Source organism: Agrilus planipennis, unplaced genomic scaffold, assembly GCF_000699045.2.
Source record: "Agrilus planipennis isolate EAB-ADULT unplaced genomic scaffold, Apla_2.0 scaffold181, whole genome shotgun sequence".
Taxonomy (NCBI): Eukaryota; Metazoa; Arthropoda; class Insecta; order Coleoptera; family Buprestidae; genus Agrilus; species Agrilus planipennis.
Genome location: NW_020438858.1, coordinates 597,847 through 609,145, shown reverse-complemented (window position 1 = coordinate 609,145; position 11,299 = coordinate 597,847). Strand labels below are relative to the sequence as shown.

Here is an 11,299-nt window from a genome sequence, read left to right as displayed (position 1 = left end):
AAAAAAATTATTTTATTCTTTTTTGTTTTAACTATTTAAATTGGAAATAACTTTTGGTTTCAGAACTTTTTTAAAAGACCTTGTATGTCATTTTATAAATTTCTGATTGTTCCTCGTATAGCGTTGGAAAGTGACACCTAGTGGTGAGTGACGAAAATAATCAAATTTCAAAATTTCACATTACAAAAAAATTATTTCATTAAAAATAAATACATATTTTTTATTGACTAAAATTTACTATAACTATAAAACTTTGGATGAAATCAATGCAATAAACGAATACGATGCTTTACAAATTCATAACTTAATAATGTATGTATAATGTTTTGCAACATTAATTACTCCAATAAAAAATATAAGCTGCAATTAATGGAGCTACCGATTCGTTAAAAATTTCATAATTATTTCATATTTTTGAGACAATTTTAATTTTAATGAAAAAATAAGATAGCAAAATGTTTTTCTTTTTTAAACTTGTAAAGTACCCACGTGCTTACACTGCGTTGTACTGTTAATAAAAAAAATAACATCAAGAAGAAGTAACAGATTTACAGACTGATAATGTTATCAGTTAAGATAAAAGCCAGAGACATGTTTATACTCATACATAATTAATAGCACCTTTATACATCTAATTAATTATATTTAGTTAATTAACAGTTTTGTTTGTTGAAGATGCGACTACAACTATGGGAGCTCAAATAAATTTGTTTTTTATTTTAACTTTTTTAGTAATTCAGATTAAAAGTAAGTAAAACCAGTACTTTAAAAATGCAATATTTTAAGAGCAATTCATTTATGCCCTATTAATTATAATATTTTTTTGTGCAGTGTATAGTGAAAATCTAGAGGGTAGAATTGTCGGAGGAAAACCAGCAGGTAACGGGGATGTTCCATACACGGTAAATGATTATTTTCGATTTAATTCTTTTACGCAAATTGATCATTTTTTCATAATTTAAAAATGTTAAATATGGGTACATATAGAATATTATGATTAGTCACGGTCAAAGTTCGAATAAACAGTATAATGTTCGTTTATTTTTCATTTAATCAGGGAAAGTAATAAAAAGTGTTCTCGTGCTAAACTCAAAGGTGCATCTAAACAAGGCAATATTTTTTTATTAATAAATCCGGAGACAAAATTGAAGAAACAGAGAAAGGTGTCTGCACTGATCTTCATTCGCATCCCCTCATACATAGGACCATTTTTGTAGAGCATTAAAAGTTTAAGCGATAAATTTATTGTAAAATAATTTTTTATAGGTTTCTTTAAGAAGATCGTGGAACAATGAGCATTTCTGTGGGGGCTCGTTAATAACGAATAAACATGTCCTGACCGCAGCTCACTGTGTTTATTATTCGTGGGGCGGGCCCCTTCCAGCATTCACAATTTACGTGGTAGCAGGCCAAATAAAATTGGAAACAAATGGAAGCAGCATTTACAGGGAAGCATCAAATATAATAGCACATCCACAGTACAATACGAAAAATCTCATAAATGACGTAGCAATTATAGAAGTGAGTAAACGTTCTAATTTGATCATTCTTTTTGAAACAAAAACAGATTCATTTTTAGATAAACAGCGCGTTTTCTCTGACGAAGTCAATTGCAACAGTAACCCTTAAAATGGAGCCCGTAATCTCTGGATCGTGTCAAGTCAGTGGTTGGGGATATCAGAAATTTGTAAGTTTAATTAATTTAATGTGATTAATTAAGGGAAACGAACAAACAATTTGTTTTTTCTCTAATCAGGGAGCTGATCAGTTGAGTCCGATTCTGATGATAGCTGACGTAAAAATTATGGACTTCTCAACCTGTTACATTAATTATTACGAAAGGAGTAATGGTTCTATCGTACTCGATCGCGGCATGATTTGTGCTGGCCATCAGCAGGGTAAAACGGACGCGTGTGGGGTAATGTTTTGTTTCGATAGTAATCCAATAGATGTAAAATGAAATTAATTGTAGGGCGATTCCGGTGGACCGCTGACGTGCAACGGACTGCTAGCAGGGGTTGTTTCAGCAGGAGTGGGATGCGCCAACCCCGATTTTCCAGGTATTTATGCAAACGTTCCCTATTACTACGACTGGATATTATCTAAAATAAACGCATGCTCTGATTGTTCTACATCAAAGTCTGTCTCCGAAGCTACAAGTATAACGGAGAGTAGTAAATTTGTTATTGTAACAGAAGGAACGGTAATTAGTTTCCCATTTAATGTAACCAACGGCAAAGCGACCGGATACGTGGGGTGTTTTAATAATTTTAGTTTCTTGTTATTATTATTATTATTGCCTCTAATGCACGCAATACTTAATTATTTTTAATAATGTTATAATGCACACACAAAACAAAATTGCTTTTTATAATGTGTATTATCAGTGAGACAAACAACCTTGAATGTATGTAACGCGCGAGTTGATTATAAAAAAAAAATAGGGTCAAACAAAAGAGTACATGTATAAAATTAAATAAGCCCTTTTACGAAATTTTTCGAGTGTTTAATTTGTCTACTTGTTAATTCTTATATGAATGTTTTAAAGTGCCAACTAGTGCAAAATATGCCCGTTAAAAAAAAGTATTACTAACAAGTCAAAGTTTAGTATTGACGTCACCTAACTTTTGAGAAGCAAATTTGCATAAAATGTACAAAAAAAATATGTACTCTGGCTTCCTATAATTTTATTTAAACAACTATGAAACCGAAAACCTAATTGTAACGAACACCTTTTAAATTATTATTTATTGTTTGTTTTTTATTTTTGAGTGGAAGAGTTGTGTAAATAGATCAGCTCCTTTCTGATTTACTTCTTCATAGCCATACGGTTGTAACGTTTTCTTCATTTTTTCGTACCATTCAGAAACGCGCGGGAAATCTTTTATATTAAATCCAACGGCCTAAAAAGAGTACATTACATTAGATTAAATTAAGATAATCATGACTCGATTCATTCTTTTTTTTTTTTATTTCTTTCCCTTGTTCTTATATATCCCTACAAAAATAACTTACGTCGGCGGTTGAAACGGTTGCTATTATTGAAAAATCGGCGATCGTCATTTGGGGCCCAGCCACCCACTGGCTATTTTCTAGCAACGTATTTAGTAATTTCAAGGCCTCCTTAACTTTATCAGCTTGTTCGTCGTTCGGTTTTTCCCCGTGAAGTAGCACGGGCACCTAAACGGAAATTTTATTGACCAGATCTTGTGTAATTTATAGATATATTTATAAACTTACGTAATAATTCATCAAACTTTGATACAGCGTGCCAATGTCGAAGTATAAAAGTTGATCGACTTTAGCAGCTAATTTTGGATCATTTGGTATATATTTGTGCTCTTTATCATATTGATCTTCCAGATATTTAAGAATTGCGCGACTAAATTGTAATGTAAATTATTAAAGCAGTTAGTTATTAATTAGTTGGATTGTTTACCTTTCCCAAAGAACATAATCATGGTCTACTAATGTCGGTATGGTATGTTGAGGATTTAGCTACAAAGAAATAATAAAAAGGTATAAAGTATTAGCAGCAAAAATCGTTTATACCTTTAAAAACTCTGGTTTCATCTGATCTCCGTTGACAATATTTAGCGATTTAAGATTAACAGTAAGTCCCAAAACACGTAAGAAAAGAAGGACGGCTCTACAAGGGGGGCTTGGTGGAAAATAATATAAATCTATGCCGTCCATTGTTTATAAAAGCTACGAACAACAGAAAAAGACTAATCGATATTAATTAAATTAAAACTTACAAAATACTAATAAGTAGGTTTATTTTCATATCTCAACAGTTTTCACGATAAAACACTTTAACGTTACATGTACTTACCGTTATGGTACTTCACGAAAAAGTGGACCTCTTAAAAGTAGTAAAGTGTAACATGTAATTGAATTATAGTATTTGCTTTTCTATTTTAAACGGTCTTAAAAAAGTTAGTTCGTTTTTGTACAAATTTAGGAAAATCTTGTTAGGTAACTGATGGCTCGCAATTTTTTATATGAATGCATAAATGTTAAACCGTGTTTTTAAATTAAATTTTTTAATAAATGTTGCGTGATGAAAACCTTCTATAAAATTTATAAGTAAAACACACATTCAAAGCAAAATTCTATTAGGTATGTTGTAATTATTTCTGATCTGATATCTGTAATTGCAATCAATTTTTAACTTCCTACAATTATCTTATTCAACAATAATAACAACGTTAAATTTTATTTCCTTTGCTATTCGATCCTTCAGATAATATTGTAACAAATAATTACAGTATACAAAGTACTTCATTATATGCATATAAATTATTGTTTTTTTTTTTTTAATGACAATCATTTGCCCTAAAGTGCTTTTCTAATTAAGGGGCGTTTAAACATGGATTTATTTTATCGTTAGTCCACTCTATTGGTAATTAACTTTAAACAAAACAGCAAGTTATTAGCAAAATTGCTATAAAAACATCGTTTATAAAGATAATGATGTTCTATAAATTATAATTTTTAGTGCCTATTTACCTAGTGTATTGATACATTTAGTTTTAACAACAAATACGTAGATCATAGTGGTTAACAAGATAAATATTAAGAAATACAAAAAGCAATAAGAAAAAATAATTATTATACATTTACTACGTTAGGTATTGTTGAGACACTCTATTTTTCCATTCGTATCTATGGGCTTTGCGAGGTACTATGGTTTTTCTAACCTCCATAATTTATACCTCTGTTGTCTATGGTCTAACCTCTTTCATATTAGTTTGTGGTTATGACAGTTTGAGGCTGCTACTATTTCTCGATATTTTCGTGAATAGTCTGGTTCAGCGCTGATCAATTTCGACGGTTATTGGTTATCTCGACCAGATAATTAAGTTAAAAAAATGGTGAGAATTTTGAAATTGGTATTTGCACAACAAATTACAAAATTATGAACGTTTTACCTCCACGTGTTCCCAAAACTTTTTGGCTTTATTTGCAAAAACGTGTTACGATTGTTTGTATATTTTCTCGCTGTTTTCGTATTAATTGTGCCGTTTTTATCGTGTATTTTTTATGTTATGATCTATAACATTTTTTTTTTGTATAACCTCAATTATATTGTAATCGATCTCGTTTGTTATTAGACTTCCCTAAAAGAAAATCCTGAAAAACCCGGTCAAGAATCTGCACCGGTTCATCGTATCAGAATTACATTGACATCGCGAAATGTGAAGTCTTTAGAAAAAGTCTGTTCTGATCTTATCAGCGGTGCCAAGAAACAAAAGTTGAAAGTAAAGGGACCAGTACGTATGCCCACCAAAGTGTTACGCATCACCACTCGTAAGACTCCTTGCGGTGAAGGTTCAAAGACGTGGGATCGTTTCCAAATGAGGATCCACAAGAGAGTTATCGATCTTCATTCCCCATCTGAGATCGTTAAACAAATTACCTCTATATCTATTGAACCAGGTGTAGAAGTTGAAGTAACTATTGCAGACGCATAAGTTAAAAAGGTATATTTGTATGTACTAAAATAAAACAAGAATAAAAGTTTTTTTTCTTATTGCAATTGCATTGTTTTTTGTTTTATATCAAAATGAGTTTATAATTTTCAAGTACGCTAGTAGGGACGTTACTCTACAATTAATGACTGATTTATATGTTATTGGAATAAAGAAATCAACGTAAATATTTAAAAATTGCCGCTTCCTGAAAAATGCACAAGTATTACCAATTGTAACATATAAAGTTTTACTTTCGTAGTTGTACGGTTGGTATTAAAATTTATAGTTTTTTTTTTTGTTTGTCAAAGCAACGGATTTTAAATTAATTTGAAACTCAATAAGATACTTCGGTTTACATGTACATGTTTTTATATAATTTAATTTGCATTGTGGTGAAAGAAACTCATCTGCATTTATAACTGGGAGGTATTTTCTTGAAATTTACTTAGCGTAAACTACATTTTTGAATATATTTAAAAAAAATAACCTCTGTTTCTCGTTTGTCATTTTTTATCATCACGTTTTTTAGCGTTTAAAAATTTAAATTGAAACCACATGTTTTTTTTTTTAATTTTAGGAGAATGCAAAATTAATCACGATGCCTCGCCGTAGACGATATCACAGACGTAAACGTTATTTGAAGACTCTGAAGAAAAGAAATAAACGTTTACAATCGGAATCGACTACAGAGGATAGAAAGCGCGAAAACAATGCAACATTCGACATTTCTAAGATGACCGACGTTGGTTTAAACATAACTCAAATAATTTCTCCCGTTTGCACACCTAATCTTACACCACCTAGTAATGTCTCTTTATTTTGTAACATTCACAGCACTTCCGAACTTCTTGACAACTTTGCAAAGACTACTGAAGATAGAAAGTCATTTTTAAATAATGCAGATTTTTTAAAATATGATGTAGAAAATTTACCCAGTGCTACAACTAACAAAGAAACTATTAATTGTTTATCAAAATCACAATCATTAAAATTAAGAAATGAAGTAGCTGTACAAACAGAGAGTGAGAATACACATCTGGAGGAACAAAAAAAGACTAATGCTGGTTGTTGTGAATGGAATAAAGCTGATAACCTTACGAATCCTGTTGTCATTTATAAAACCCCTTTGAAAAGACTGCGTGACATTTGTTTTTCACCTTCTCAAGACTTTGAAGAACAGCACTGTACTCCTATGAAAGACTTAAGTTGTAGATCTTTGTACACCGAATATGACAAAGAGTTATTTAATGCATTTTCCAATTCACTTGATGATCCAGAAACTGAAAAAAAATTATATAACAAAAATGACACTTTTATAAGAAATAAGAAGACATCTACACCTTTGAACAAAAAGGTGTTAGATTTTAAAACAGATGAAACATTCAACATAAATTCATCGTTGACATCTGAAAATAGCAAAATTTCTGAATTCTTATTTAGTAAATGTGCAGCAACCTTTCCAACTACATTCAGTCACTTGCATAAGAGGAAAACGACTCCAAGAAAGTATCATCAAAAATTTTTTAAAAGCAAGAATTTTTCTATAAACCAACATAAGAAATATCCTTGCTTGACACACAATTACTACATTAATTATGCCAAGTTCACAAATCGAAGCCATAATATTACATTAAAGCACATGTCTCGAATAAATAAAATCAGATTTCCGACGAACAAGAGAAGCCCTGATTACACTACAAAAGGCCGTGGAATTAACAGCAGACTTTTGTCCAAGATCGTGAAATGTAGTAACCGATTTGCCAAACTTCCACAAAAACTATCAAATATAATTTCCTGGTTAGGAATAACTTTTACAAAGGTAATAGTTTAATCCTTTTTAGACTTTTGTCCGTAATATACAGAGTGGTTTTCATATTACATTAGAGTTATAACATATTTATACTTTTAAATTTTTGTAATGTATGTGATATGCTGAATTACATCAGTATGTCATCATCTACTAATACTTGCTGGTAACTGAAATATTTCATATTCATTTGACGTGCTATTGAGACTAAATAAGATGGAACTTCCGATTCATGTACGGTAGCTTCAATAAACTACTGACGACGAACTTAATCTATTCATATATATGCAAAATGTTTAATTTTCAGGGAATGTCTAGTTTATGTCGTCTGTATTCTTTGAATAAAACAATATTGTCGAAAACGGAAAATTTGACTAATCCAACTATTAACAACCCAAACGACAGCGAACCAGGAGTAGTTTGTAAAAATTGCGATCAAAATCAGGTGCAAATTTCGATTCTAACAGCCAAAGTTGGAGACTTGGAAACTGAAATGAACCACATAAAGCGTGAATACCAAACACAACTGACAAAACTTGCGACTAAAGTTGGGAATTTCGACTTGGAAATGAACCACGTAAAACAGGTAATATATAACAAATAAATATGACATCGAACTCTGTTAATTTCCTACAATTTTTTATTTATTTAAGGAATATCAAACGCAAATTTCATCATTGACTGCTCAAGTTGACGACCTCAAAAACGAATTGAAACTACAAAACGAAAAAATCCAAAAAATGACGTCTACCTTTTTCTCTAATTGTAACACTTACAACAGTTACCAGCCTTCAAAAAGCTTACAATTGGATGCTTGTGGCGCGCCTCCACCGCCGCCTCCTCCGCCTCCGCCGCCCCTTTTGTTAGCACCGGCCCCTATTATTAGGATCACATCGAGTACAAAGCTTGAGAAGAAAATGCAAAAGGCTGGTGCCGAAAATCGACCCGTTATTTCTCTGGATGACATCTTGAAAGTGAAACTCAGGAAAACGGCGGTAATTTTCTTTTTATATAATGTATTGTTTGATTTACAAACAATAAATAACGATTGGAAAAAAATCAATTGAAAACTATCTTTTGAATCAATAGCTGCATTTTACTATGACTTTTTTAGAGTTCTGAACCAAAAAAAGATAAATAGGAAGATTTTTTATTATCGTTACTTAATCCAGATAAATTTGTTTTAAAATTGCGAAAATTGAAGGTAGAAAACCAGGGTCGAGTCATATGAAAAGACTCAATTATATTTACACTTTCTAGAACAATTTATATGATTAAAACTGTACAAAAAGTACTGTTCCCACTAAGCATTTTTCTTAATTTTTATTTAAGATCTTTTTTTTTTGTAAAAGGAGCGGAAATCGCCGCTAAGGAGGCTGTCACCTTTGAAACGTTCGATTCAGCCGATAATTTCGTCGGATATGCTGCGACAGATCAAGTTGAAGCCGACGTCGCGGTCGCAAACACCGCTGATTGATTCTAGTCCGTTGAGTGCAACCGCAAGCCCTCAGGCAAGTCTCATGCGGATCTTGACAAACGTTGACACTAACGTACGAAGGGTAAAAAGGCTAAAACGTAGCAACGGTTATAGTTTTGATGATAGTTGTAGGACTCTTACGAGCAGGCGCGACGTCGGAAAAGACAGGGACTTCCTGTGAACGGACCACACTGCGCTAACTAACTATCAAAGGTACTAAAGTATTAATTATTCTTTTTTTTTATTATANTACATTGAGCAATTAGAAGCTTAACTAACGACCTATTAAATAAAAATTTAAATTTGAAGTATTATCGAGAGAAATTGTAAACTTAAAAAAAATCCACTTGAGATATCTTAAAGTACACGAACCATCTTCTTAATGGTCTTTAAAACAAAAAAAATTTGCGGATGTTTTATTCGATATCGAATAGTTTATTTTTTAATGTATTGTGCAAGAAGTGAATGTTTGTGCAATGTAGATATATAAAAGGGCGTGAAAGAAAAGAAACGTTTGATTAGTCGAAGAGAATTAATTCGTAAATCACTGTAAAATAATCGAGTGCAGCTTATGTACATTAATTTGTATAACACTTACAACTAGTACAAATTAGCGTGCGTTTTCTTAAATAATTAATAAATTTGCAGAAGTTATATTGATAAGTAGAGCGAATTTTTTAAGTATTACTTGCTGTAAATTTACTCTTTTTTATAAAAAAGATAAGAAATCGTTTTGTTTTTTTATGCAGCATACCAAAAATGTCCATATCTTAGTTCTTAACAATTAAAACTAAGCTATATAGCAGAAAAGACAGATTGGAACCATTTTTGTGGAAGATAACATTTTATTGAAAAAGTGGTTGATGGCATTTATGAAAAATTAACAGTTTATGTAATTGGGCGGAGTCTAAAGCTCAGAGGCGTTAATCATCGCTTCATATCTTTTTAAAAAAAATTATTTTATTCTTTTTTGTTTTAACTATTTAAATTGGAAATAACTTTTGGTTTCAGAACTTTTTTAAAAGACCTTGTATGTCATTTTATAAATTTCTGATTGTTCCTCGTATAGCGTTGGAAAGTGACACCTAGTGGTGAGTGACGAAAATAATCAAATTTCAAAATTTCACATTACAAAAAAATTATTTCATTAAAAATAAATACATATTTTTTATTGACTAAAATTTACTATAACTATAAAACTTTGGATGAAATCAATGCAATAAACGAATACGATGCTTTACAAATTCATAACTTAATAATGTATGTATAATGTTTTGCAACATTAATTACTCCAATAAAAAATATAAGCTGCAATTAATGGAGCTACCGATTCGTTAAAAATTTCATAATTATTTCATATTTTTGAGACAATTTTAATTTTAATGAAAAAATAAGATAGCAAAATGTTTTTCTTTTTTAAACTTGTAAAGTACCCACGTGCTTACACTGCGTTGTACTGTTAATAAAAAAAATAACATCAAGAAGAAGTAACAGATTTACAGACTGATAATGTTATCAGTTAAGATAAAAGCCAGAGACATGTTTATACTCATACATAATTAATAGCACCTTTATACATCTAATTAATTATATTTAGTTAATTAACAGTTTTGTTTGTTGAAGATGCGACTACAACTATGGGAGCTCAAATAAATTTGTTTTTTATTTTAACTTTTTTAGTAATTCAGATTAAAAGTAAGTAAAACCAGTACTTTAAAAATGCAATATTTTAAGAGCAATTCATTTATGCCCTATTAATTATAATATTTTTTTGTGCAGTGTATAGTGAAAATCTAGAGGGTAGAATTGTCGGAGGAAAACCAGCAGGTAACGGGGATGTTCCATACACGGTAAATGATTATTTTCGATTTAATTCTTTTACGCAAATTGATCATTTTTTCATAATTTAAAAATGTTAAATATGGGTACATATAGAATATTATGATTAGTCACGGTCAAAGTTCGAATAAACAGTATAATGTTCGTTTATTTTTCATTTAATCAGGGAAAGTAATAAAAAGTGTTCTCGTGCTAAACTCAAAGGTGCATCTAAACAAGGCAATATTTTTTTATTAATAAATCCGGAGACAAAATTGAAGAAACAGAGAAAGGTGTCTGCACTGATCTTCATTCGCATCCCCTCATACATAGGACCATTTTTGTAGAGCATTAAAAGTTTAAGCGATAAATTTATTGTAAAATAATTTTTTATAGGTTTCTTTAAGAAGATCGTGGAACAATGAGCATTTCTGTGGGGGCTCGTTAATAACGAATAAACATGTCCTGACCGCAGCTCACTGTGTTTATTATTCGTGGGGCGGGCCCCTTCCAGCATTCACAATTTACGTGGTAGCAGGCCAAATAAAATTGGAAACAAATGGAAGCAGCATTTACAGGGAAGCATCAAATATAATAGCACATCCACAGTACAATACGAAAAATCTCATAAATGACGTAGCAATTATAGAAGTGAGTAAACGTTCTAATTTGATCATTCTTTTTGAAACAAAAACAGATTCATTTTTAGATAAACAGCGC

At 30.9% G+C, this 11,299-nt stretch overlaps 5 protein-coding genes across 10 annotated transcripts in view; 4 read left to right on the top strand and 1 right to left on the bottom strand.

The window, feature by feature from the left end:
* The window catches only part of LOC108739271 (trypsin-like), a gene marked incomplete at its 5' end in the record, with an annotated part of 11,774 nt that extends 9,280 nt beyond the window's left edge, over positions 1-2,494 (top strand). The window contains 5 exons of the mRNA XM_018473096.2: positions 832-902; positions 1,267-1,521; positions 1,580-1,687; positions 1,757-1,918; positions 1,973-2,494. Coding sequence (XP_018328598.2) covers positions 832-902; positions 1,267-1,521; positions 1,580-1,687; positions 1,757-1,918; positions 1,973-2,332 — 956 coding nt within the window. The remainder of the gene's footprint in view (positions 1-831; positions 903-1,266; positions 1,522-1,579; positions 1,688-1,756; positions 1,919-1,972) is intronic.
* A 74-nt stretch (positions 2,495-2,568) lies between these two features.
* LOC108739323 (glutathione S-transferase D7) lies at positions 2,569-4,218 on the bottom strand. The gene is made up of 6 exons (XM_018473170.2): positions 3,836-4,218; positions 3,553-3,708; positions 3,440-3,498; positions 3,241-3,382; positions 3,016-3,180; positions 2,569-2,903 (listed from the first exon to the last, which is right to left on the bottom strand). The coding sequence occupies exons 2-6, from the start codon at positions 3,694-3,696 to the stop codon at positions 2,748-2,750; spliced, it is 666 nt and encodes a 221-aa protein (XP_018328672.1). The 5' UTR covers positions 3,697-3,708; positions 3,836-4,218; the 3' UTR covers positions 2,569-2,747.
* Positions 4,219-4,726: 508 nt separating this feature from the next.
* Positions 4,727-5,542, top strand: LOC108739324 (40S ribosomal protein S20). The gene is made up of 2 exons (XM_018473171.2): positions 4,727-4,877; positions 5,118-5,542. Exons 1-2 carry the CDS (start codon positions 4,875-4,877, stop codon positions 5,475-5,477), a joined length of 363 nt encoding a protein of 120 aa, XP_018328673.1. The 5' UTR covers positions 4,727-4,874; the 3' UTR covers positions 5,478-5,542.
* A 218-nt stretch (positions 5,543-5,760) lies between these two features.
* LOC108739340 overlaps positions 5,761-11,299 on the top strand; it is a 9,097-nt gene continuing 3,558 nt past the window's right edge. Inside the window, exons 1-6 of one of the 6 annotated variants that reach the window (XM_025981462.1) lie at positions 5,761-5,903; positions 6,055-7,296; positions 7,592-7,870; positions 7,938-8,279; positions 8,637-8,834; positions 8,894-8,982. In XM_025981462.1, the coding sequence (XP_025837247.1) occupies positions 6,076-7,296; positions 7,592-7,870; positions 7,938-8,279; positions 8,637-8,834; positions 8,894-8,965 (2,112 nt within the window). In that variant the 5' untranslated portion in view covers positions 5,761-5,903; positions 6,055-6,075 and the 3' untranslated portion in view covers positions 8,966-8,982. Of the gene's footprint in view, positions 5,904-6,054; positions 7,297-7,591; positions 7,871-7,937; positions 8,280-8,636; positions 9,005-11,299 lie in introns of those variants that run through there. The other 5 variants (XM_018473196.1, XM_018473197.1, XM_025981040.1 and 2 more) reach the window with 5 other exon arrangements.
* On the top strand, positions 10,114-11,298 carry LOC112906779 (trypsin-2-like). The gene is made up of 4 exons (XM_025981682.1): positions 10,114-10,456; positions 10,541-10,611; positions 10,976-11,230; positions 11,277-11,298. Exons 1-4 carry the CDS (start codon positions 10,399-10,401, stop codon positions 11,286-11,288), a joined length of 396 nt encoding a protein of 131 aa, XP_025837467.1. The 5' UTR covers positions 10,114-10,398; the 3' UTR covers positions 11,289-11,298.